General features: G+C 40.0%; 1 protein-coding gene across 3 annotated transcripts in view; it reads left to right on the top strand.

The window, feature by feature from the left end:
* crb2b (crumbs cell polarity complex component 2b) overlaps positions 1-23030 on the top strand; it is a 36036-nt gene that overhangs the window by 6569 nt on the left and 6437 nt on the right. For 2 of the 3 annotated variants that reach the window (XR_008807819.1, XM_056259401.1), the window contains exons 3-7: positions 7385-7567; positions 7641-7754; positions 16222-17145; positions 19363-19916; positions 22089-22254. Coding sequence is in view for 2 of the 3 variants with exons in the window: in XM_056259401.1 (XP_056115376.1) it covers positions 7385-7567; positions 7641-7754; positions 16222-17145; positions 19363-19916; positions 22089-22254 (1941 nt within the window). In the remaining variant the exon portion in view is untranslated. Of the gene's footprint in view, positions 1-7384; positions 7568-7640; positions 7755-9372; positions 9470-16221; positions 17146-19362; positions 19917-22088; positions 22255-23030 lie in introns of those variants that run through there. The other variant, XM_056259403.1, reaches the window with a different exon arrangement.

Genomic DNA, 23030 nt, shown 5'->3' with positions numbered 1-23030 from the left:
TTGGTGTGTTGTGTGTTCAGAGATGCTCTTCTGCTTCAAGGTTTGGTGTGTTGTGTGTTCAGAGATGCTCTTCTGCTTCCAGGTTTGGTGTGTTGTGTGTTCAGAGATGCTCTTCTGCTTCAAGGTTTGGTGTGTTGTGTGTTCAGAGATGCTCTTCTGCTTCAAGGATTGGTGTGTTGTGTGTTCAGAGATGCTCTTCTGCTTCAAGGTTTGGTGTGTTGAGTGTTCAGAGATGCTCTTCTGCTTCCAGGTTTGGTGTGTTGAGTGTTCAGAGATGCTCTTCTGCTTCAAGGTTTGGTGTGTTGAGTGTTCAGAGATGCTCTTCTGCTTCAAGGTTTGGTGTGTTGTGTGTTCAGAGATGCTCTTCTGCTTCAAGGTTTGGTGTGTTGTGTGTGTTCAGAGATGCTCTTCTGCTTCCAGGTTTGGTGTGTTGTGTGTGTTCAGAGGTGCTCTTCTGCTTCAAGGTTTGGTGTGTTGTGTGTTCAGAGATGCTCTTCTGCTTCAAGGTTTGGTGTGTTGTGTGTTCAGAGATGCTCTTCTGCTTCAAGGTTTGGTGTGTTGAGTGTTCAGAGATGCTCTTCTGCTTCCAGGTTTGGTGTGTTGTGTGTTCAGAGATGCTCTTCTGCTTCAAGGTTTGGTGTGTTGTGTGTGTTCAGAGGTGCTCTTCTGCTTCAAGGTTTGGTGTGTTGTGTGTTCAGAGATGCTCTTCTGCTTCAAGGTTTGGTGTGTTGTGTGTTCAGAGATGCTCTTCTGCTTCAAGGTTTGGTGTGTTGAGTGTTCAGAGATGCTCTTCTGCTTCAAGGTTTGGTGTGTTGTGTGTGTTCAGAGATGCTCTTCTGCTTCCAGGTTTGGTGTGTTGTGTGTGTTCAGAGATGCTCTTCTGCTTCCAGGTTTGGTGTGTTGAGTGTTCAGAGATGCTCTTCTGCTTCAAGGTTTGGTGTGTTGTGTGTGTTCAGAGATGCTCTTCTGCTTCCAGGTTTGGTGTGTTGAGTGTTCAGAGATGCTCTTCTGCTTCAAGGTTTGGTGTGTTGAGTGTTCAGAGATGCTCTTCTGCTTCAAGGTTTGGTGTGTTGTGTGTTCAGAGATGCTCTTCTGCTTCAAGGTTTGGTGTGTTGTGTGTGTTCAGAGATGCTCTTCTGCTTCCAGGTTTGGTGTGTTGTTTGTGTTCAGAGGTGCTCTTCTGCTTCAAGGTTTGGTGTGTTGTGTGTTCAGAGATGCTCTTCTGCTTCAAGGTTCGGTGTGTTGTGTGTTCAGAGATGCTCTTCTGCTTCCAGGTTGGGTGTGTTGAGTGTTCAGAGGTGCTCTTCTGCTTCCAGGTTTGGTGTGTTGAGTGTTCAGAGATGCTCTTCTCCTTCAAGGTTTGGTGTGTTGAGTGTTCAGAGATGCTCTTCTGCTTCAAGGTTTGGTGTGTTGAGTGTTCAGAGATGCTCTTCTGCTTCAAGGTTTGATGTGTTGTGTGTGTTCAGAGGTGCTCTTCTGCTTCCAGGTTTGGTGTGTTGTGTGTTCAGAGATGCTCTTCTGCTTCAAGGTTTGGTGTGTTGAGTGTTCAGAGATGCTCTTCTGCTTCCAGGTTTGGTGTGTTGAGTGTTCAGAGATACTCTTCTGCTTCAAGGTTTGGTGTGTTGAGTGTTCAGAGATGCTCTTCTGCTTCAAGGTTTGGTGTGTTGTGTGTTCAGAGATGCTCTTCTGCTTCAAGGTTTGGTGTGTTGTGTGTGTTCAGAGATGCTCTTCTGCTTCCAGGTTTGGTGTGTTGTTTGTGTTCAGAGGTGCTCTTCTGCTTCAAGGTTTGGTGTGTTGTGTGTTCAGAGATGCTCTTCTGCTTCAAGGTTCGGTGTGTTGTGTGTTCAGAGATGCTCTTCTGCTTCCAGGTTGGGTGTGTTGAGTGTTCAGAGGTGCTCTTCTGCTTCCAGGTTTGGTGTGTTGAGTGTTCAGAGATGCTCTTCTCCTTCAAGGTTTGGTGTGTTGAGTGTTCAGAGATGCTCTTCTGCTTCAAGGTTTGGTGTGTTGAGTGTTCAGAGATGCTCTTCTGCTTCAAGGTTTGATGTGTTGTGTGTGTTCAGAGATGCTCTTCTGCTTCAAGGTTTGGTGTGTTGTGTGTGTTCAGAGATGCTCTTCTGCTTCCAGGTTTGGTGTGTTGAGTGTTCAGAGATGCGCTTCTGCTTCAAGGTTTGGTGTGTTGTGTGTTCAGAGATGCTCTTCTGCTTCAAGGTTTGGTGTGTTGTGTGTGTTCAGAGATGCTCTTCTGCTTCCAGGTTTGGTGTGTTGTGTGTTCAGAGATGCTCTTCTGCTTCAAGGTTCGGTGTGTTGAGTGTTCAGAGATGCTCTTCTGCTTCAAGGTTTGGTGTGTTGAGTGTTCAGAGGTGCTCTTCTGCTTCCAGGTTTGGTGTGTTGAGTGTTCAGAGATGCTCTTCTCCTTCAAGGTTTGGTGTGTTGAGTGTTCAGAGATGCTCTTCTCCTTCAAGGTTTGGTGTGTTGAGTGTTCAGAGATGCTCTTCTGCTTCAAGGTTTGATGTGTTGTGTGTGTTCAGAGATGCTCTTCTGCTTCAAGGTTTGGTGTGTTGTGTGTGTTCAGAGATGCTCTTCTGCTTCAAGGTTTGGTGTGTTGTGTGTTCAGAGATGCTCTTCTGCTTCCAGGTTTGGTGTGTTGTGTGTTCAGAGATGCTCTTCTGCTTCAAGGTTTGGTGTGTTGTGTGTTCAGAGATGCTCTTCTGCTTCAAGGTTTGGTGTGTTGAGTGTTCAGAGATGCTCTTCTGCTTCAAGGTTTGGTGTGTTGTGTGTTCAGAGATGCTCTTCTGCTTCAAGGATTGGTGTGTTGTGTGTTCAGAGATGCTCTTCTGCTTCCAGGTTTGGTGTGTTGTGTGTTCAGAGATGCTCTTCTGCTTCCAGGTTTGGTGTGTTGTGTTCAGAGATAATCTTCTGCTTCAAGGTTTGGTGTGTTGTGTGTTCAGAGATGCTCTTCTGCTTCAAGGTTTGGTGTGTTGTGTGTTCAGAGATGCTCTTCTGCTTCCAGGTTTGGTGTGTTGTGTTCAGAGATGCTCTTCTGCTTCAAGGTTCGGTGTGTTGTGTGTTCAGAGATGCTCTTCTGCTTCCAGGTTTGGTGTGTTGTGTTCAGAGATGCTCTTCTGCTTCCAGGTTTGGTGTGTTGTGTGTTCAGAGATGCTCTTCTGCTTCAAGGTTTGGTGTGTTGTGTGTTCAGAGATGCTCTTCTGCTTCAAGGTTTGGTGTGTTGTGTGTTCAGAGATGCTCTTCTGCTTCCAGGTTTGGTGTGTTGTGTGTTCAGAGATGCTCTTCTGCTTCAAGGTTTGGTGTGTTGAGTGTTCAGAGGTGCTCTTCTGCTTCAAGGTTTGGTGTGTTGTGTGTTCAGAGGTGCTCTTCTGCTTCAAGGTTTGGTGTGTTGTGTGTTCAGAGATGCTCTTCTGCTTCGAGGTTTGGTGTGTTGAGTGTTCAGAGATGCTCTTCTGCTTCCAGGTTTGGTGTGTTGTGTGTTCAGAGATGCTCTTCTGCTTCAAGGTTTGGTGTGTTGTGTGTTCAGAGATGCTCTTCTGCTTCAAGGTTTGGTGTGTTGTGTGTTCAGAGATGCTCTTCTGCTTCCAGGTTTGGTGTGTTGTGTGTTCAGAGATGCTCTTCTGCTTCAAGGTTTGGTGTGTTGAGTGTTCAGAGGTGCTCTTCTGCTTCAAGGTTTGGTGTGTTGTGTGTTCAGAGATGCTCTTCTGCTTCCAGGTTTGGTGTGTTGAGTGTTCAGAGGTGCTCTTCTGCTTCAAGGTTTGGTGTGTTGTGTTCAGAGATGCTTTTCTGCTTCAAGGTTTGGTGTGTTGTGTGTTCAGAGATGCTCTTCTGCTTCAAGGTTTGGTGTGTTGTGTGTTCAGAGATGCTCTTCTGTTTCCAGGTTTGGTGTGTTGAGTGTTCAGAGATGCTCTTCTGCTTCCAGGTTTGGTGTGTTGTGTGTTCAGAGGTGCTCTTCTGCTTCAAGGTTTGGTGTGTTGTGTGTTCAGAGGTGCTCTTCTGCTTCAAGGTTTGGTGTGTTGTGTGTTCAGAGATGCTCTTCTGCTTCGAGGTTTGGTGTGTTGAGTGTTCAGAGATGCTCTTCTGCTTCCAGGTTTGGTGTGTTGTGTGTTCAGAGATGCTCTTCTGCTTCAAGGTTTGGTGTGTTGTGTGTTCAGAGATGCTCTTCTGCTTCAAGGTTTGGTGTGTTGTGTGTTCAGAGATGCTCTTCTGCTTCCAGGTTTGGTGTGTTGTGTGTTCAGAGATGCTCTTCTGCTTCAAGGTTTGGTGTGTTGAGTGTTCAGAGGTGCTCTTCTGCTTCAAGGTTTGGTGTGTTGTGTGTTCAGAGATGCTCTTCTGCTTCCAGGTTTGGTGTGTTGAGTGTTCAGAGGTGCTCTTCTGCTTCAAGGTTTGGTGTGTTGTGTTCAGAGATGCTTTTCTGCTTCAAGGTTTGGTGTGTTGTGTGTTCAGAGATGCTCTTCTGCTTCAAGGTTTGGTGTGTTGTGTGTTCAGAGATGCTCTTCTGTTTCCAGGTTTGGTGTGTTGAGTGTTCAGAGATGCTCTTCTGCTTCCAGGTTTGGTGTGTTGTGTGTTCAGAGGTGCTCTTCTGCTTCAAGGTTTGGTGTGTTGAGTGTTCAGAGATGCTCTTCTGCTTCAAGGTTTGGTGTGTTGTGTGTTCAGAGATGCTCTTCTGCTTCCAGGTTTGGTGTGTTGTGTGTTCAGAGATGCTTTTCTGCTTCCAGGTTTGGTGTGTTGTGTGTTCAGAGATGCTCTTCTGCTTCCAGGTTTGGTGTGTTCAGAGATGCTTTTCTGCTTCCAGGTTTGGTGTGTTGAGTGTTCAGAGATGCTCTTTTGCTTCAAGGTTTGGTGTGTTGTGTGTTCAGAGATGCTCTTCTGCTTCCAGGTTTGGTGTGTTGTGTGCTCAGAGATGCTCTTCTGCTTCAAGGTTTGGTGTGTTGTGTGTTCAGAGATGCTCTTCTGCTTCAAGGTTTGGTGTGTTGTGTGTTCAGAGATGCTCTTCTGCTTCAAGGTTTGGTGTGTTGTGTGTTCAGAGATGCTCTTCTGCTTCAAGGTTTGGTGTGTTGTGTGTTCAGAGATGCTCTTCTGCTTCAAGGTTTGGTGTGTTGTGTGTTCAGAGATGCTCTTCTGCTTCAAGGTTTGGTGTGTTGAGTGTTTAGAGATGCTCTTCTGCTTCCAGGTTTGGTGTGTTGTGTGTTCAGAGGTGCTCTTCTGCTTCAAGGTTTGGTGTGTTGAGTGTTTAGAGATGCTCTTCTGCTTCCAGGTTTGGTGTGTTCAGAGATGCTTTTCTGCTTCCAGGTTTGGTGTGTTGAGTGTTCAGAGATGCTCTTCTGCTTCCAGGTTTGGTGTGTTGAGTGTTCAGAGATGCTCTTCTGCTTCAAGGTTTGGTGTGTTGTGTGTTCAGAGATGCTCTTCTGCTTCAAGGTTTGGTGTGTTGAGTGTTCAGAGATGCTCTTCTGCTTCCAGGTTTGGTGTGTTGTGTGTTCAGAGATGCTCTTCTGCTTCAAGGTTTGGTGTGTTGTGTGTTCAGAGATGCTTTTCTGCTTCCAGGTTTGGTGTGTTGAGTGTTCAGAGATGCTCTTCTGCTTCCAGGTTTGGTGTGTTGAGTGTTCAGAGATGCTCTTCTGCCTCAAGGTTTGGTGTGTTGTGTGTTCAGAGATGCTCTTCTGCTTCAAGGTTTGGTGTGTTGTGTGTTCAGAGATGCTCTTCTGCTTCCAGGTTTGGTGTGTTGTCTTATGTCTACATGCCTCAATGCATTGAGTTGCTGCCATACGATTGGTTGATTAGATATTTGTGTTAACGAGCAGTTGAACAGGTGACCTAATAAAGTGTCTGGTGAGTGTATTGTGTGTATACAGTATATGAAAGGAATGGTTTTATGTATTGTCCATAAAAGTCGCATCATGTCAAAATTGGATTGTTGACAGAAAAGAAAAGCGATAAGTCACATTTTATTAATTTATTTTACACTATTATATTATATTATAATAAACAGATAAGTCACATTTTATTTTACATTAAATATAATATTATTTTACATTTTATACATTTAAAAATTATATAAAATACTGGTTTAAAATCCTTATAAACTCTATAAACTTGTGTTTTATTTCCTCACTCCACAACAAATCCTTTACATTTAATAGTATTCAGGAAAAAAGCAATATAAGTAAACAAACAAATTGTAGTGGATTCAGATTATTGACTTATATTCCATAAAAATAGGGTAAAGTCTTTTGTGTCAGTGTCCATCTGTTCAAGTCATAATCTTCTCCACGGAGCTTTTAACCTCACCCAACTTTTTAATCGTTCTTTAAACTTATTAACAGCTACATTTCCCCTCACCAATGAAGCAGAAGCACGTATGCTTTTATAAATGCTGCTTAATAGGGCTTAGAGGTTAAAGATCTGGGAAGCGTTGATCTGTGAACTGTCACCATTGCTCTTAACCTCTGGCTGATCCAAGCGTGAAAGTCGCTTTGGATAAACGCATCTGCTAAATCACGACTAGCTTTACTGTAAACACATGAGATGTGTTAATGCTGCAGCCAGTGTTATTTTAGGACCATTGAGATACTATAGTTTTAATTCATATTTTGAATCCGTTTTTATTTTATATGTTTATATTTAATGTACTGTTAAAGTTTTGTAACTTTTGTTGTGTATTATTCTCTCTCTATGTGTGTGTGTGTGTGTGTTTGTTTATTTCAAGTAATGAAAAGTTAATTTTTTTATGGTTTTAGTTTCAGTTTTAGTTCAGTATAAAATCCCTGAGCTGCAAAAACTGTATGAAACTAAGTATTTTGACTGTATTTATAGCCTATTGCAATATATTTTTTTGATATCTTTTCTATTTACTAACTTCCCTTATTTAATAACAATAATTTTTTGCTCGTAATTGTCTTTTAATCAGCTGGTGATTTTTAGTGGAATTATGAAATGGGGTTATTTTCCTTAACTAAATCTATTAAAAACATTTCTGTTAAACATTTCTGTGAAATAAAGCTGAAATAAAACAAAATAGGCCTATCAATATTAGTTGGACAACTTAAACTAAACAAAAAATAAAAATGTTTGTCAATAAACTGAAATATTTTGAAGTTGAAGCACTAAAATTATCAACTGGAAATAAATAAATAAATAAAATTTAAATAAAAATAAATTAAACCTAAATAGCAATAAAAAAAATTAAAAAAATGAAACTAAACTTAGCATGAACACTAAAAATTAGTGCTGTCAAATCAATGAATTGCAATTAATCGCATCTCACACAATTGTATATATTTACAAACTTGACAACACTACTAAAATATCAACTAAAAGCTAATTGAAAATATGAGTGTAAAGTCAGTTCTCCTCGAGTCTCTTCTGTTCTTTATTTCAGGCTATGAAGGCGAGAACTGTGAGGTTGACGTGGACGAGTGTGACGCGAGGCCGTGTGTAAACGGTGGTGAATGTTTCCAGCGGTCCGACTCGAGACACTACAGGGTTTTTCCTGAACTGGACCAGGACTTCAGCTTCGAGCGCGCGTCTGGATACCTGTGCCACTGTCTCGCTGGGTTCACTGGTGAGAAACCCCGCTGACCGCTGCTCACACAGCATTAAACCGCATCAGTGACCGCAGCTTCTCTGTTTCTCAGGTGAAAACTGTTCAGTGAACATCAACGAATGTGAGTCGGCACCGTGTGAGAACGGAGGAACCTGTGAAGATCTCGTCAATGCATTTAAGTGCCGGTGTCCGCCGGGATTCACAGGTGTGTACGTCTGCTCCGTATAACCCCGATCCTTATCTGTAAAACAGTCCAAATAATGCAAATATATCCAATTGCTAAATGCACAACATAGGCTCAAAAATTAGGCTTTTAAAAAAACTGTTCCTATACACACAATACCCTGCAGTTTCCAGCTGAAATGAACACTAGTGCCATTAAAACATCAAATACATTTTCTTTTTGCACAATGGGGTGCAGGTTACCGATTATTTTTTCACCTCAAATGACCTCAAAACGCTTTTACAATAATGCATGATTTTCAAACTAGTGCATTTTGACTATTGCATCAAGTAGCCATCTCCGTATGAGTGGCTTTTCTGACTTGCTCGTACAGCTACAGTGCAAAAAAAGATTTTCCACCTCAGTATTTTTCTCTTGTTTTCCAGGACAAATATCTAAACATCCTTAAATCAAGACACATTTACTTGAGAAGCAAAATGACTGAAGATAACAAATGTCTTTACACTTAAAGTCCCCCTGTAGTCAATAATTGTATCACTTAAAACTAAAATTTCCTTGAAAAAAAACTCATGCCTTAAAATAGCTTGAATGTAACCCGACACCCTTGCCTCATTTAGTATGCGCGGTTCTATGAATATGCAAATGAGCCCCGCCTCCACTCACTCACTCAGCTCAGAGATCCACTGGTTGACGATCACATGTTGATCTGATTGGTTACAAGGTCGTTTGTGACGTCAGAAACACCAGCGATTTCAAACCGTGTGTTTGAGACTGTCTTTGGTTCACTGCCGTTTTAAGGAGAAAATACTCAGCAATGCTGTCGACTTATGAACTTACACATGGTTCGTCTTAAAGCACATTAAAAACACCACATAGACACATAAACAACATTAAAAGCTGGATTTTCACCACAGGGGGGCTTTAAAACATGTCTGCTTTTCAAATCAATAGGATAGTTCACCCCAAAATTCACTTTAACAAATGAAGTGGTACTAGATATTCAAAAAACATTATTTACTCTAATAAATGTAGGAGTGAAACTGAAGAGCTCTGTGTAAACTCCCACCTCAGTCTTAATCACCGATACAGTCTGAATCTGTGCATGAAATCATAGACAGGCTCCAACTTTCAGAAAACAAACCCTGTTGTAATAGTGTGTTCGTGTGAAGTGAGGTGAGACGCTTACAGGAGAGCGGATTAAGACAGATGATCCTGAAAACACCCACAGCTTGGACTTATAACTTCAAGATGGCGGATTTCAGTAGTCTCATTTCCCAGAGAAAATTCAGTCCTGATAGCTTGTGCGTCAATTCTGGCCAGTGCTGTATATAATGCGTATAGCGTTTGAAAGTCGTGTAGGTCTGAGGCCTGAAAGCTTCCCTCACGGACACAGACTCAACCCACATCTCCAGTAATGAGTTGGCATAAGCATTCCTGATGTCAGCAGACAGGAGCCAGCTGGGAAGGGAGGGAATCTGTGGATTATTATCCCTCATCCCTCGCACTCGCTCCGGGACGCTCGGCACCGAGAGCTCCATCCACTGTGGGAGTGCGCTTGTGCAAAACTGGAAAATACAAAGAAGCTGGAAAGACAGGAGCACCGAGAGAAGTAGGAAGAGATTGCATTGTAAATCACTTGAGTCTTTAGTCTTGAGGAGAGTGCCTCCGCCGGGACGCTTGCAGGATGAGAGGACTGATAGTGAAACTCTTTTGCAGTGGGATGCTCCTCCTGACAGGTAAAGTGTCGGAGCGTTCTGGAAGTCATGTGGATAGGCGCCGATTTATGTTTCTGCCGGTGGGTGCCCAGTGCCCACACTCCATATAATATATATAGCTAAAGGCGAATCCGTAATTTCCTTACAATTTAAAGGTAGGCCTACAGTTATTTCGTCAGGCAATCGTGAAAGTCATGTGGTTGAAAGCTTAAAAGGGTTAGTTCACCCAAAAATGAAAATGATGTCATTAATAACTCGCCCTCATGTCGTCCCAAGCCCGTACGACCTCCGTTCATCTTCAGAACACAGTTTAAGATATTTTAGATTTAGTCCGAGAGCTTTCTGTCCCTCCATTGTAAATGTATGTACGGTATACTGTCCTTGTCCAGAAAGGGAATAAAGACATCATCAAAGTAGTCCATGTGACATCAGTGGGTTAGTTAGAGTGTGTTGAAGCATCGAAAATACATTTTGCTCCAAAAATAACAAAAAATATAGCTGCAAGCAGCCATTACCGGGGCCAAGCGCAAGAAGCGGCAACAGATGCCATCATGGGTGCGAGTGGCAGACCAATGGCAGCAAGGAGCAATTAAAGACATTTGAAGATGAATTTTGGGCAAATGGCTAAAAAATCAAATATACAGTAACTTTTAAGATGATTTAATGGATTATCACTTTCGACCAATAGGTGGTGCAGTTACGAAATCGATATAATGTGGTCAGAGTGGGGTGACTATGGCACATGCAAAGTTTGGTGTCAAAATGGCAAGGCATTGCAGAGATAAAGACTTAATAGTCATTTTGGCAGCATGCCTCAACTTTGCTGCTGCGGTATACGAAAACAGTTCAAAGTAGTCCATGTGACATCAGTGGGTTAGTTAGAGTGTGTTGAAGCATCGAAAATACATTTTGGTCCAAAAATAACAAAAACTAGGACTTTATTCAGCATTGTATTGTCTTCCGGTTCTGTTGTGGATCCGCGTTCAGTGCCGCCACTGACGTAAGACGCTGCTGACGTGTGTCTGGTGTGTGTGTGTGTGTGTGTATTCTGGTTCTGTTGTGGATCCGCGTTCAGTGCCGCCACTGACGTAAGACGCTGCTGACGTGTGTCTGGTGTGTGTGTGTGTGTGTGTGTATTCCGGTTCTGTTGTGGATCCGCGTTCAGTGCCGCTGCTGCCGTAAGACGCTGCTGACGTGTGTCTGGTGTGTGTGTGTGTGTGTGTATTCTGGTTCTGTTGGTGATCCGCGTTCAGTGCCGCCGCTGACGTAAGACGCTGCTGACGTGTGTCTGGTGTGTGTGTGTGTGTGTGTATTCTGGTTCTGTTGTGGATCCGCGTTCAGTGCCGCCACTGACGTAAGACGCTGCTGACGTGTGTCTGGTGTGTGTGTGTGTGTGTGTGTATTCCGGTTCTGTTGTGGATCCGCGTTCAGTGCCGCTGCTGCCGTAAGACGCTGCTGACGTGTGTCTGGTGTGTGTGTGTGTGTGTGTATTCTGGTTCTGTTGGTGATCCGCGTTCAGTGCCGCCGCTGACGTAAGACGCTGCTGACGTGTGTCTGGTGTGTGTGTGTGTGTGTGTATTCTGGTTCTGTTGTGGATCCGCGTTCAGTGCCGCTGCTGCCGTAAGACGCTGCTGACGTGTGTCTGGTGTGTGTGTGTGTGTGTGTGTGTATTCTGCTTCTGTTGTGGATCCGCGTTCAGTGACGCTGCTGACGTGTGTCTGGTGTGTGTGTGTGTGTGTGTGTGTGTGTGTGTATTCTGGTTCTGTTGTGGATCCGCGTTCAGTGCCGCTGCTGACGTAAGACGCTGCTGACGTGTGTCTGGTGTGTGTGTGTGTGTGTGTGTGTGTGTGTGTGTGTGTGACGTAAGACGCTGCTGACGTGTGTGTGTGTGTATTCTGGTTCTGTTGTGGATCCGCGTTCAGTGCCGCCGCTGACGTAAGACGCTGCTGACGTGTGTCTGGTGTGTGTGTGTGTGTGTGTGTGTATTCGGGTTCAAATAAATATGGCTGGGCAAAAAATGCAAGTCTTCCTCTGTGTGGAAATCCTTAGACATGTTTGTGAAGATTGTTTTGTTTCCAGCGTGCGTCTCCCTCAGACTGTAGACGAAGCTCGGGCGCACCAGACACACGTCAGCAGCGTCTTACGTCACACACACACACACACACACACACACACACACACCAGACACACGTCAGCAGCGTCTTACGTCACACACACACACACACACACACACACACACACACACACACACACACCAGACACACGTCAGCAGCGTCTTACGTCACACACACACACACACACACACACCAGACACACGTCAGCAGCGTCTTACGTCAGCAGCGGCACTGAACGCGGATCCACAACAGAACCAGAATACACACACACACACACACACACACACCAGAGACACGTCAGCAGCGTCTTACGTCAGCGGCGGCACTGAACGCGGATCCACAACAGAACCGGAACACACACACACACACACACACAGGGACGGACTGGGGCTAAAAAACAGCCCTGGACTTTCTCCCAAATCATCCAGCCATTCGCCCCTAGCCACTAGGATGTCCTGATACTATGCCACAATACTGTAACCTATATCAGACAAGGTATTCACAGCAAGTAATATCTTAAAAACAATGATGACAATTGGGGTTTTGTTTATTAATGAAGCCTCAGTCTTCAAATAAAAAACAACAAAATGTACAATGCCATTATATCTGCATTGAAAATAAAATACAAATAATGAAATGTCACTGGCTACAGAAACCCTAATTACACAAACTTGTAATTATAAAACATATAGTTACTATATACCAGGGGTCTCCAACCTTTTTGTGTGCGAGGGCTAAAGGGATAAAATAATCTAGAAGGGCTATACTCAAAAATATTTATTATACATATAACATGGTGGTGTTTTTTTACCTTACCTTTACTTTTAACTTTAACTTTTTTACTTTTCACCATCATATGCGAAATAATAAAATATCTTGATATTCTGGTTCAACAATTCCTGAAAAATTTGTAATATATATATATATTATTCTCTAAAAACCTATTGTAGCATAAACATTTAGTATAAATATTTAATGCAAAATAAATAAATAAACTGCCATAACTTCTAAACAAAAACATTACTGCATTACATTTAATAGCCTACATTTATAGGCCTACATGACTATTAATATAACAGCATTTTTAATATGAATACAGGCACATTTCTGCCAAAAAATTTGTTTTACTAAGTTACAGTTAATTCATAAGTTGTGGAGTGAAATGTCTTCTAACTGGTTTGTTCTTGGAACAATGTTTCACCTGTTTTTTTGCGTCAAGATGTTGAGAATATCAGCGCTGTTTAATCTGGCTTTTAACTAGCTTAAATCACATCTGTGGGTTTATAATAGAGATAGAGAATTCTGCACAGAATTGAAATGCTTCTCAGTGGATCGCGCAACTCTGAGTAAAAATGTTCGCGTGATCGAGATCAGTCCGCACAGCTGCTTCGGCCGCGATCGCAGTTTTTTTGGGCCGAGCTGATAATGATCCGCGCTGGCATCCAACTTAAAGGTGCATTGCTGCCACCTACACTACTGGAGTGTGAAATATTTTAGTGGGGGGGGGGGAAACAGGTTATGACTGGGTGTGTGGCGGGTGGTGGGCCGGCCCGCCGGCCGTCCTGGAGTACCGGCCGTTCTGTGATACTCCAGATCACACAGATGGCCAGTCCGCCCCTGCACACACACACACACACACCAGACACACGTCAGCAGCGTCTTACGTCAGCAGCGGCACTGAACGCGGATCCACAACAGAACCGGAAGACAATACAATGCTGAATAAAGTCCTAGTTTTTGTTATTTTTGGACCAAAATGTATTTTCGATGCTTCAACACACTCTAACTAACCCACTGATGTCACATGGACTACTTTGATGATGTCTTTATTTCCTTTCTGGACAAGGACAGTATACCGTACATACATTTACAATGGAGGGACAGAAAGCTCTCGGACTAAATCTAAAATATCTTAAACTGTGTTCCGAAGATGAACGGAGGTCTGACGGGCTTGGAACGTCATGAGGGAGAGTTTGATTTTTGGGTGAACTAACCCTTTAAATCCAGGAGAGAAGACCACAGAGAAAGAGTAAGTTTTGAGTTTGATTTTGAGCGCGCACACATTATATCTGAGCGAGAGCAGAAGAGCCATGAGACATATTGGAAATCCGCCTGCGAGATGAGACTTGTGCTCGTGCGTTATTTGGACACGCTCTTGACAATTATCATTAAAATAACGCCACAGAAGCGGCCTCAAATAAACTCTAATAAAGATGAAGATAATCGTGTCTGAATGCTGCAATAGAGTATTTTATTGGCTAAAATCAATGGAGAATATCTCGTATTGCTCGACCATTTCCGGGATTCTCCACGAGCGACTGCGACCGTATACTTTGAAATTATATTTATGGTGAATATCATACATAAACTGATTTTTAGGCACATAGTTATTAATTGAAAAGCACAAATAAAGACACTTCCTGTTCACCGCAACAAGTGATTATCTCACTCAGTATTGTTGTTATGTATTGCAGTGCAAATATGACACATGATAAGAAGTCTTGTTTTCGGAAAAATATGTATCATAAATAAGTGAGTTTGTTTAAATAATTTTTTTTTTTAAATGGGGTCAGAAAAATAAACTTGTTTTTCCTCTGAATTAAGTGCATTTTTCTTTAGAAGAATTTCTCCAAAAAACAAGACTCTTATTTTATGTTATTTTGCATATCTTTATTTGAGATTTAAGATATTTCTGCGAGTGGGGTCAGAAAAATAAACTTATTTTGCCTTTGCATTAAATTTCTCTGAAAACAAGACTATTATTTGATTGTATTGCATCTCAAGTAAATGCATCTTGATTTAAGAATTTAGATATGTGTACTGGAAAACTACTGTAAAAGATACTGTACATGTCCGCTCTAGTTTACTCTTGAAATGTAGTATTGTGGTATTGCTGCTAACATGGTTGGTTAACTTGTTTTTTCCTCATATATATATATGCATGATAAATTTAGTGCAACTTTTTGCATTCTGCATAACATGTGCTAGAATTGAGTCATCAAGTCAGTTTCATTTGTATAGTGCTTTTCACAATACACATGGTTTCCAAGCAGCTTATCAGTAATCTTATTTGCAAAATGTATTACAAGCAACTACTAGAACTCTGTACAGTTTGCATGACACTGATTATAACTGGCATGGTTGCTCAATCACTGACCTCTCTAGTGCTGGTGTAGTTTGGTCATATTTACAGGTGCAGTATTAGTAGTTAACAGTTTACTAGAACACACTAAATAAACTTCAGTTAAGTAGAAGCAACCGTTCACCATATGCTGGCATGCCAATCCTTTTACCAGGATTACATTACTAAAAGGCTTAAAGTAAATGCAATTAAAAGTCAATGTATTTGTTTTTATCTCACTGTGTGTTAGCATTGATTAAGGTTGCAGTTGCTTCATAAGTTTCTGCTTATGATTTACATTGTCAGTTGCATTTTTTTTGGTTTGTTGGCTTTCACTCAAATGAAGTCTTATGTTTTCTTCATTTGTTTGATATAATTCGTTTTATTATAACCAATCACTTTCTTAGTCACGGATCGCTAAAATCCTCACATGAAAAGGGTGTTGCATAAGCTGCGCAATTCATCACAATAAAACTGGAATCATGATATGGCTTATTGCAATTATACATTTAATTAAATAAATATGTGTTGCGTATTTCAAAAAGTGTTAGCCATAATATTAGTACATTTTACAACGAAATATTACAAAAGTAATATTTTTTATATTTAGTATTATTGTATATTTTATGTAATATTATTATCAACAACAATGATAATAATAATAAAAATAAAACTTAGTAAATTGTTATATTATATTGCTTGAATATATATTTCATTTTACAGTGAATTATTACAATAGTAATAGTATTCATTTTTATAGTATTGCTATTATTATTATTATTATTCTATGATCCACAATAATAATAATAATAATAAAATGTATTATTATTATCTTTTTATATTATCTATATTTTTATATGATATTATTTAAATACTTTATTTTTTACAATAGTAATATTTCTTTTTTTCCTATTTTTTATGTAGTATTATTGTTTATTTTATTTATTATTATATTATTGTTATCATTATATCAACAACAACAGCAATAATAAAATGTATTATTATATTTTTATATTATATTTGTTTTTATATTGTATTAATTAAATACCCAATTTTTATATTATAGTGAAATATTACAATAGTAATATTATAGTATTATTATTATATTATCAATAAAAATAAAACATTATCTTTCTATATTATATTTATATTTTATATTACATAAATACTTAATGTTTTTAACAATAGTGATAATTCTTATTTTTTCTTTAGTATTATTGTATATTTAATGCATTATTATTATTATTATTATTATTATTATTAACATTTCTTTTCTATAGTCATATTGATGCATAATCACAAAACTGTTGCCGAATTGTGAGCAAACAAAGCAAACCAGGATGTTCATTTTTAAATCCTAATTTTGATCAGAAAAACTGTAATTTGATGTCTAGATTTCCCCCAAATCGTGCAGTCCTAGTGTTGCATATAAAAAGCTTCTGAATAAGACTAACAGTTTTGTAGAACAGCAGTTCGAATGCCTCAAGCCTCACATGACCTGTGTGAGTGTGTGTGTGTGTGTGTTCGTTCCCCTGCAGGTGTGGTGTGTGAGACTAACGTGGATGAGTGTGAGAGCGAGCCGTGTCGGAACGGTGCCCGCTGTGAGGATGGCATTAATGACTACATGTGTTACTGTCCTCGTCCTGCGCGGGACCAGATGCCCTGGGGCGGCCGGGACTGTGACGTGGCATTGACCGGGTGTGTGAACGACCCCTGCCTAAACAGCGCCACCTGCTGGCCATCACTGCATGGAGACAAGCACACACACACCTGCACATGCCCTCCTGGCTATCATGGGGAGCGATGCGAAACCTCCACCACCTTCTCCATGACGGGTGGAGGTTATGCGCTCCTGGAGGTTTCACACGGGAACAGGAGTCGCCGGCATGCGGGATCACAAGCGCCGAGTGTCCAGATGAGGTTCAGGACGACGTTACCAGACGCAATACTCCTCTACCGGGGAAGCCAAGAGCACTTTTTTACACTGGAGCTGAGTGGTGGGAATCTTCTCTCCAGAGCCGAATCTGGAGATTTAAGGCTTGCTGTGACGTTACCCGGGGGCTTCAGTGACGGCCTCTGGCATGAAGTCTCTGTTAGTGTGGATGAGAGACTCGCTCTGACCCTGATATCAGAGAACAAGAGCGCTGAGGATGGAGGACACAACCAGCTTCTGTCCTTCCAGCCGAAGGGGTTGGAGAAAACACACATCGGAGGCGTTCCTCAGGAGTTGCTCAACAACACGGCGGCCGGGACGGGATTCGTCGGGTGTGTAGAGGATCTGCGTGTAGATGCTCAGCTGGTTTTACCCAGAAGCCTCAGCTCTCAGTATGTGCAGATGGGCTGTGAGAGACGCGAGCGGTGCCGTCCCGATCCCTGCTCCCAGCGAGGACACTGTGTGGATCTGTGGAGCGACTACATGTGCCAGTGCCACACGCCGTTTCATGGACACAACTGTTCAGAAGGTGAGCTGACTTATTATAACAGCTTGCCATAATGAATTATTAAATTATGTGTCACTGTCAATGATATGACTTTTATTTGTAAGTATGGTAAGCCTTAATTACGCCTTAAGGCTCGTACACACCAGGACGAATATCGGCGCGCGTTATTCGCCAGCGTTTTTCAACGCGTTTTTTGTGTTCACACCCAAGCGATTTTCGCTGATGATGAGCCGAGTGAACATGCCAATTCATTCCCTGCCATTAGATGGCGCTTAATGTAAAACAGAAATAGTCCTATTTTGTAGTCGCGTTTATCATATAGTTCTTTATGTTCCGACACCAACGAGACCAGCAGCAGCTCTACATTCATCTTGCCTCGCATCTTCCTCGTCTTATTTCTTCCCGGCAGTGTAGACCATAGATATCCATAATAAAGGCCATTGGCCAGCAGCGCGGACGAGACATCTAGCCTTTATTACGGATATCTATGGTGTAGACGCTACTTGGCGTATATCTTCTTCGCCGTTACGTATGTGTGCTCGGCAAGACCGTTTTGTGTTTGAGCGCCACCAAGTTGTGTTTTACTGTAACTTCAGAAGCTCCAGACACGTGAGCAAAAGCGCCAATCTCATTGGTCGGATAGTTTTTGACGCGGCGCGTCAAACCAAAAAAACGAACCCGAGGCGTTTGAAAAAAAATGACGCTTTTTTACGCGTGGCGTTTTACGCGTCGGTGTGCACACTCACATTGGCGCCTTTTGTTTAGTCACGAGGCGTTAAACGTCGGCGCGGTGTGAACAGGCCTTTATTTGATGCCTCTATTTAATAAAAAAATAATAATAATAAATACACACACACACGCTACTGTTTAGACGTTTTTAGATCGGTAAGAATTTAAGAAGAATTTTTTTTGTGAAAGAAGTCTCTTTTGTTCACTAAAGCAAGGGTTTATTTATTTGTTTCAAAATACAGCAAAAACAGTATTGTGAAATATTTTTTACAATTTAAAATAACTAGAAATCTTTCGTAACATTATACACTACCCCTCAAAAGTTTTTTTTTTTTTTTTTTTTTTTTTACATGATATCATTCTAATACGCTGATTTGCTCCTCAAGAAACATTATTATTATCAGTGTTGAAAACATTTTTTTTTCAGGGTTATTTGATGAATAGAAAGTTCAAAAGAACAGTATTTAACGCATCTTTGCTGAATAAAAGTATTTTGCTCACCAAGGCTGCATTTATTTGATGACAAATACAGTAAAAACAGTAATATTGTGAAATATTATTATAATAAAAAAAAACATTTATACCTGTGATCAAAGCTGAATTTTAGTCCAGTCTTCAGTGTCACATGATCCTTCAGAAATCATTCTAATATGATGATTTTCTGTTCAAGAAACATTTATGATTATTATCAATGTTGAAAACAGTTGTGCTTCATTTTTTGTGTGGAAACCATTATACATTACCATTCAAAAATTTGGTGTTAGTAAGATTTTAAAAGTAAAAATAGAAATGTATTCACCAAATATGTTTAAAATTGACCGTAAATACATTTATAATGTTCCTAAATATTTCAAATAAACACTGTTTCCATAACTGGATTTTGTGAAGAAAGCAGGAAACTACAGGTTGTTTGTAAGTTGAGCAAAAACTAATTATTTACTAAATCATAGAAATATCATATTGATTAAAAAAAATTTGTTTTTTGTTTTACCTGCATGTCCTGTGACCATTAAGCAATATCACAGAACTATGAACATGCAAATATGTTGTTCAATTATTAAAATATTAACTTAAAATAGTAAATATTTTAAATCAGAGGCTGACAAAAAAAAGTTTGCGAATCCTTGAACATCATTTATTTTTATTTTTTATTTCAGGTTTATTTAACAGGGACCAATTGTAAATAAATGTATAGTGTGCCAGAATCTGTCCCTGGACAGATCTTAATATCTCACACCTAAAAAACAATAAAAGGATTGAAATAGTACAAAAACAAACAAGAATGAGAATGACCAAAACACTACTGTACAAACACATGGTAATGATAATTTGACTGTGTTTCATGTCATATTTTCACAAGTTAAACAAATCTTAATTCTCCTAAAGTAGGCCTTATCAACTATTATAAATTCTTGTGTTCTTATTTCTGAGGTGTACATATTTTCTTGAGATTCGCTCTCGTATGTTCTGGATGCTTTCACTAAACCTGTGAAGCGTTTTCCCCAACAGAGCACTCTTCATGGACGTTCAGTCACGAGCGCAACAGAAGCTTCGCTGCGTTCCCCATCATGCAGACGCACGACTCAAACCTGAGCGTGTCGCTGTGGCTGAGATCCCGGCATTCAGACGGCCTGCTCCTCCAGCTCCAGCATCACAATCAGGCTTACTTCACTCTTTTCCTGAAGAATGGCTCAGTATATATTGCGATATACAACTCCATCATAAAGGCCTCCAGATTCCTGACCGATGGGGAGAAGGTCTTTGTGGCTATTAAAAAACAACAAGGTGTTATAGTGTTTAATGAAACGCAGCAGATTTCTGCCAGTCACGTTGACTTTGAGGTGGAGGCGGGAGATGTGGCGTATCTAGGTGGGCTTCCCGAAGGAGAAAACACTATACAGTGGGGCGGATATTTCAAGGGTTGTTTGCAGGACGTCCGGATAGACGACACACAACTGTTCATGTACTCGGGGAGCATCAGCCAGAAACCACAGCATTCAAGCTACTTACCGAGAAACTCATCTAATGTGCTGGAGGGGTGTGTGGGTGACCAGACGTGTAAGGTGAGACACTATTAATATTAATAGTGAAATTAATACTTTTATTCATCAAGGATGCATTAAAGTAATCAAAAGTGACAGTAAAGATTCTAAAAAGATTCTATGTTTTATAAGCTTTAGATTTAGTGCAGAGAAAAACACTGCTAGCATGAATTAACATGTTTTAACACATTGGTAGCATGAATTAGCACATTGTTAGCATGTTTTAGGACATTGCTAACATGAATTAGCATATTGCTAACATGTTTTAACACATTGCTATCATTAATTAGCATATTGCTAGCATGTTTTAGCACATTTATAGCATTAATTAACATGTTTTCACACATGTTAACATGAATTAGAATGTTTTAGCAGATTGCTAGCATGAATTAGCATGTTGCTAACATATTTAACAGGTTGCTAACATGAATTCGCATGTTTTGGCACATTGACAACATGAATTAGCATGTTGTTAGCATTGGTTAACACGTTCCTAGCATGATTTAGCATTTTAGTAGTATAAATTAGCATGTTGGTTACATGTTTTAACACATTGTTAACATGAATTCAGTGGCGGCCTGACATTAGCAGATTGCTAGCATGAATTAGCACATTGCTAGCATGTTTTAGGACATTGCTAACATGAATTAGCATATTGCTAACATGTTTTAACACATTGCTATCATTAATTAACATATTGCTAGCATGTTTTAGCACATTTCTAGCATTAATTAACATGTTGTTAACATGTTTTCACACATGTTAACATGAATTAGAATGTTTTAGCAGATTGCTAGCATGAATTGGCATGTTGCTAACATGTTTTAAAAGGTTGCTAACATGAATTAGCATGTTTTGGCAGATTTACAACATGAATTAGCATGTTGTTAGCATGGTTAACACGTTGCTAGCATGATTTAGCATTTTAGTAGCATAAATTAGCATGTTGGTTACATGTTTTAACACATTGTTAACATGAATTCAGTGGCGGCCTTAAGCATCTGAGGGCCCGTTTCAATAACTAATATGGGGCCCTTCATAAAACATCAACATAATAGAGCAGAAAAAGCAAGGATTCCTGTTGGTTTGCATCAATGGTATATTATTTTATTACGTGCACTTTCAGCTTCATGAACAGGCAGCTCAACATAGAAATAATCCAACCTTATTTGATTAAAACTATACAATTATAAAGCGTTTTACATTGGAATAAGCCTCGCCCTTTCACGCAGGGTAACTTCACTTTTGGTAGACTGAATAAAGCTTTTCTTTTGTTGTCCGATATCTCTCGTTTTTCAGTTTCATTTCCTCTTAAAATTCTTTTTCTCCTTAAAATAACATTTTAACCTAATGGCAAAAAAAGGCAAAGGTGTAAATACATAAACTACCGATATTATTCTTCAGATCGCTTAAGCCGTTCGCGGGGGTGGTAAACGTCGCCATGGTAACCGCGAGTTCCACCAATCAGAGACGTCAGTGTTTCGCAAATAACAAGGTTGATTTCGTAGCTTGTGGCTTTTATAGGAGCCGAAACTTTCGTTTCACAACCTCGTAGCTCGTGGTCAATCTACCTTGAATGGTTTAGACATTATGGCTGAAAATCAATATCCTACGGAGAAAATGAATGGGCTGTTGGAGGGCGGGGCCTGTTTCAATTGAAACGGGTGAAACATAAGCAAGGCCACCCCTGCATGACTTACCATGTTGCTAGCATGTTTTATCACATTGCTAACAGTAATGTCAAGCCAATAATAATGTTAAACATTTGTCAAACCAACATAATAAATGCTGTTCTTATGAACATTCTATTCATCAAAGAAGACGGGAAACATAATGTATCACAGTTTCCTCAAAAGTATGTTTTCAACATTAATAATAATAATAAATGTTTATTGAGCAGCAAATTATCATATTATAATGATTTCTGAAGGATCATGTGACACTGAAGACTGGAGTAATGATGCTGAAAATTCAGCTTTGATCACAGGAATAAATTACACTTTACAATATATTCACAAAGAAAACGACTTTTTAAAATGGTAATATTTCACTTTTTCTGTATTTTTGATCAAATAAATGCAGCCTTGGTGAGCAGAAGAGACTCTTTCAAACACACATCTTTTCTCCTGTACTAGCTTCTGCTGAGTGTTGAACACTTCTCAGATGTTGAACTCTCACACGTTGTGTTTGCAGATGAAGCCCTGTCAGAACGGAGGGAAATGCGCGATCATCTGGAATGACTTTGTGTGCTTCTGTCCGCTGAACTACTCCGGGAAGACGTGTGACACGCGTGTGTGGTGTGTGAGTGACCCGTGCGACTCCGGGACGCGGTGTGTGGATCTGCCTGATGGTTATGAGTGTGAGTATCAATGACTGAGCTTCATTGGTCCCTGTTTTAGTCTTTTTTTTTTTTTCTTGTTTCTAGGTACTCAAGAAAACAGACAACTAAACAATAGAAAAAAATAGAAAATATGAAAAAAAAAAACATTCATATGAAAAAAAGAAACATTTAACCCTTATATATTATGTTTCAGGTGCATTTTGTGAGTTTGTTGGAAAATCTGGTTAACATCGGATGTTTTTCTTAAAATCTTCTTGAACTTGACCCATAAATTTAGTGGTTAAATGCACAGACCCAAAATAAAAATAGTAATAATAATAAAAATTAATGTATTTTGTTATGTTTCTCAATAGTTATGCATTTTGCAGACACTTTGAAGGTGTACATTTTTTCCAGTTCAGTAGTTTTTTCCTCGAACCGAACCCGTGATCTTGGCGTTTCTAGTGCAGTGCTCTAATGTTAGAACTTCAGGAAAGCACTGAATTAAAACAAAAAAAAATTAATAAAAAAGAATTTATAAAATAAAAAAGAATGTAAATAAATACAGTTTTGTTTTTGTTTTTCATTTTGTAATTTTTGGTTCATTGATTTAAATCCAATCGGATTCAATTTGAACCGGAACAGAGTCGTTATAGTTTATTTTTGCTACTTAATAAAATAAAATATTACATAATTTCACCAGTATTCTGTCAAAATAAAATCCTTATGATTTGAAAAGTATTGCGTCAAAGAATATTAACATATTGAGATAATATAAATAAAATAAAAATATTCATATTATCACATACATTTTT

This window comes from Rhinichthys klamathensis, unplaced genomic scaffold, assembly GCF_029890125.1.
Source record: "Rhinichthys klamathensis goyatoka isolate OS25496 unplaced genomic scaffold, OSU_Roscu_1.1 h1tg000167l_1, whole genome shotgun sequence".
In the NCBI taxonomy this organism is placed as follows: Eukaryota; Metazoa; Chordata; class Actinopteri; order Cypriniformes; family Leuciscidae; genus Rhinichthys; species Rhinichthys klamathensis.
The sequence above is the reverse complement of the archived record's forward strand: the minus strand, read 5'-3'. Positions and strand labels throughout refer to the sequence as shown.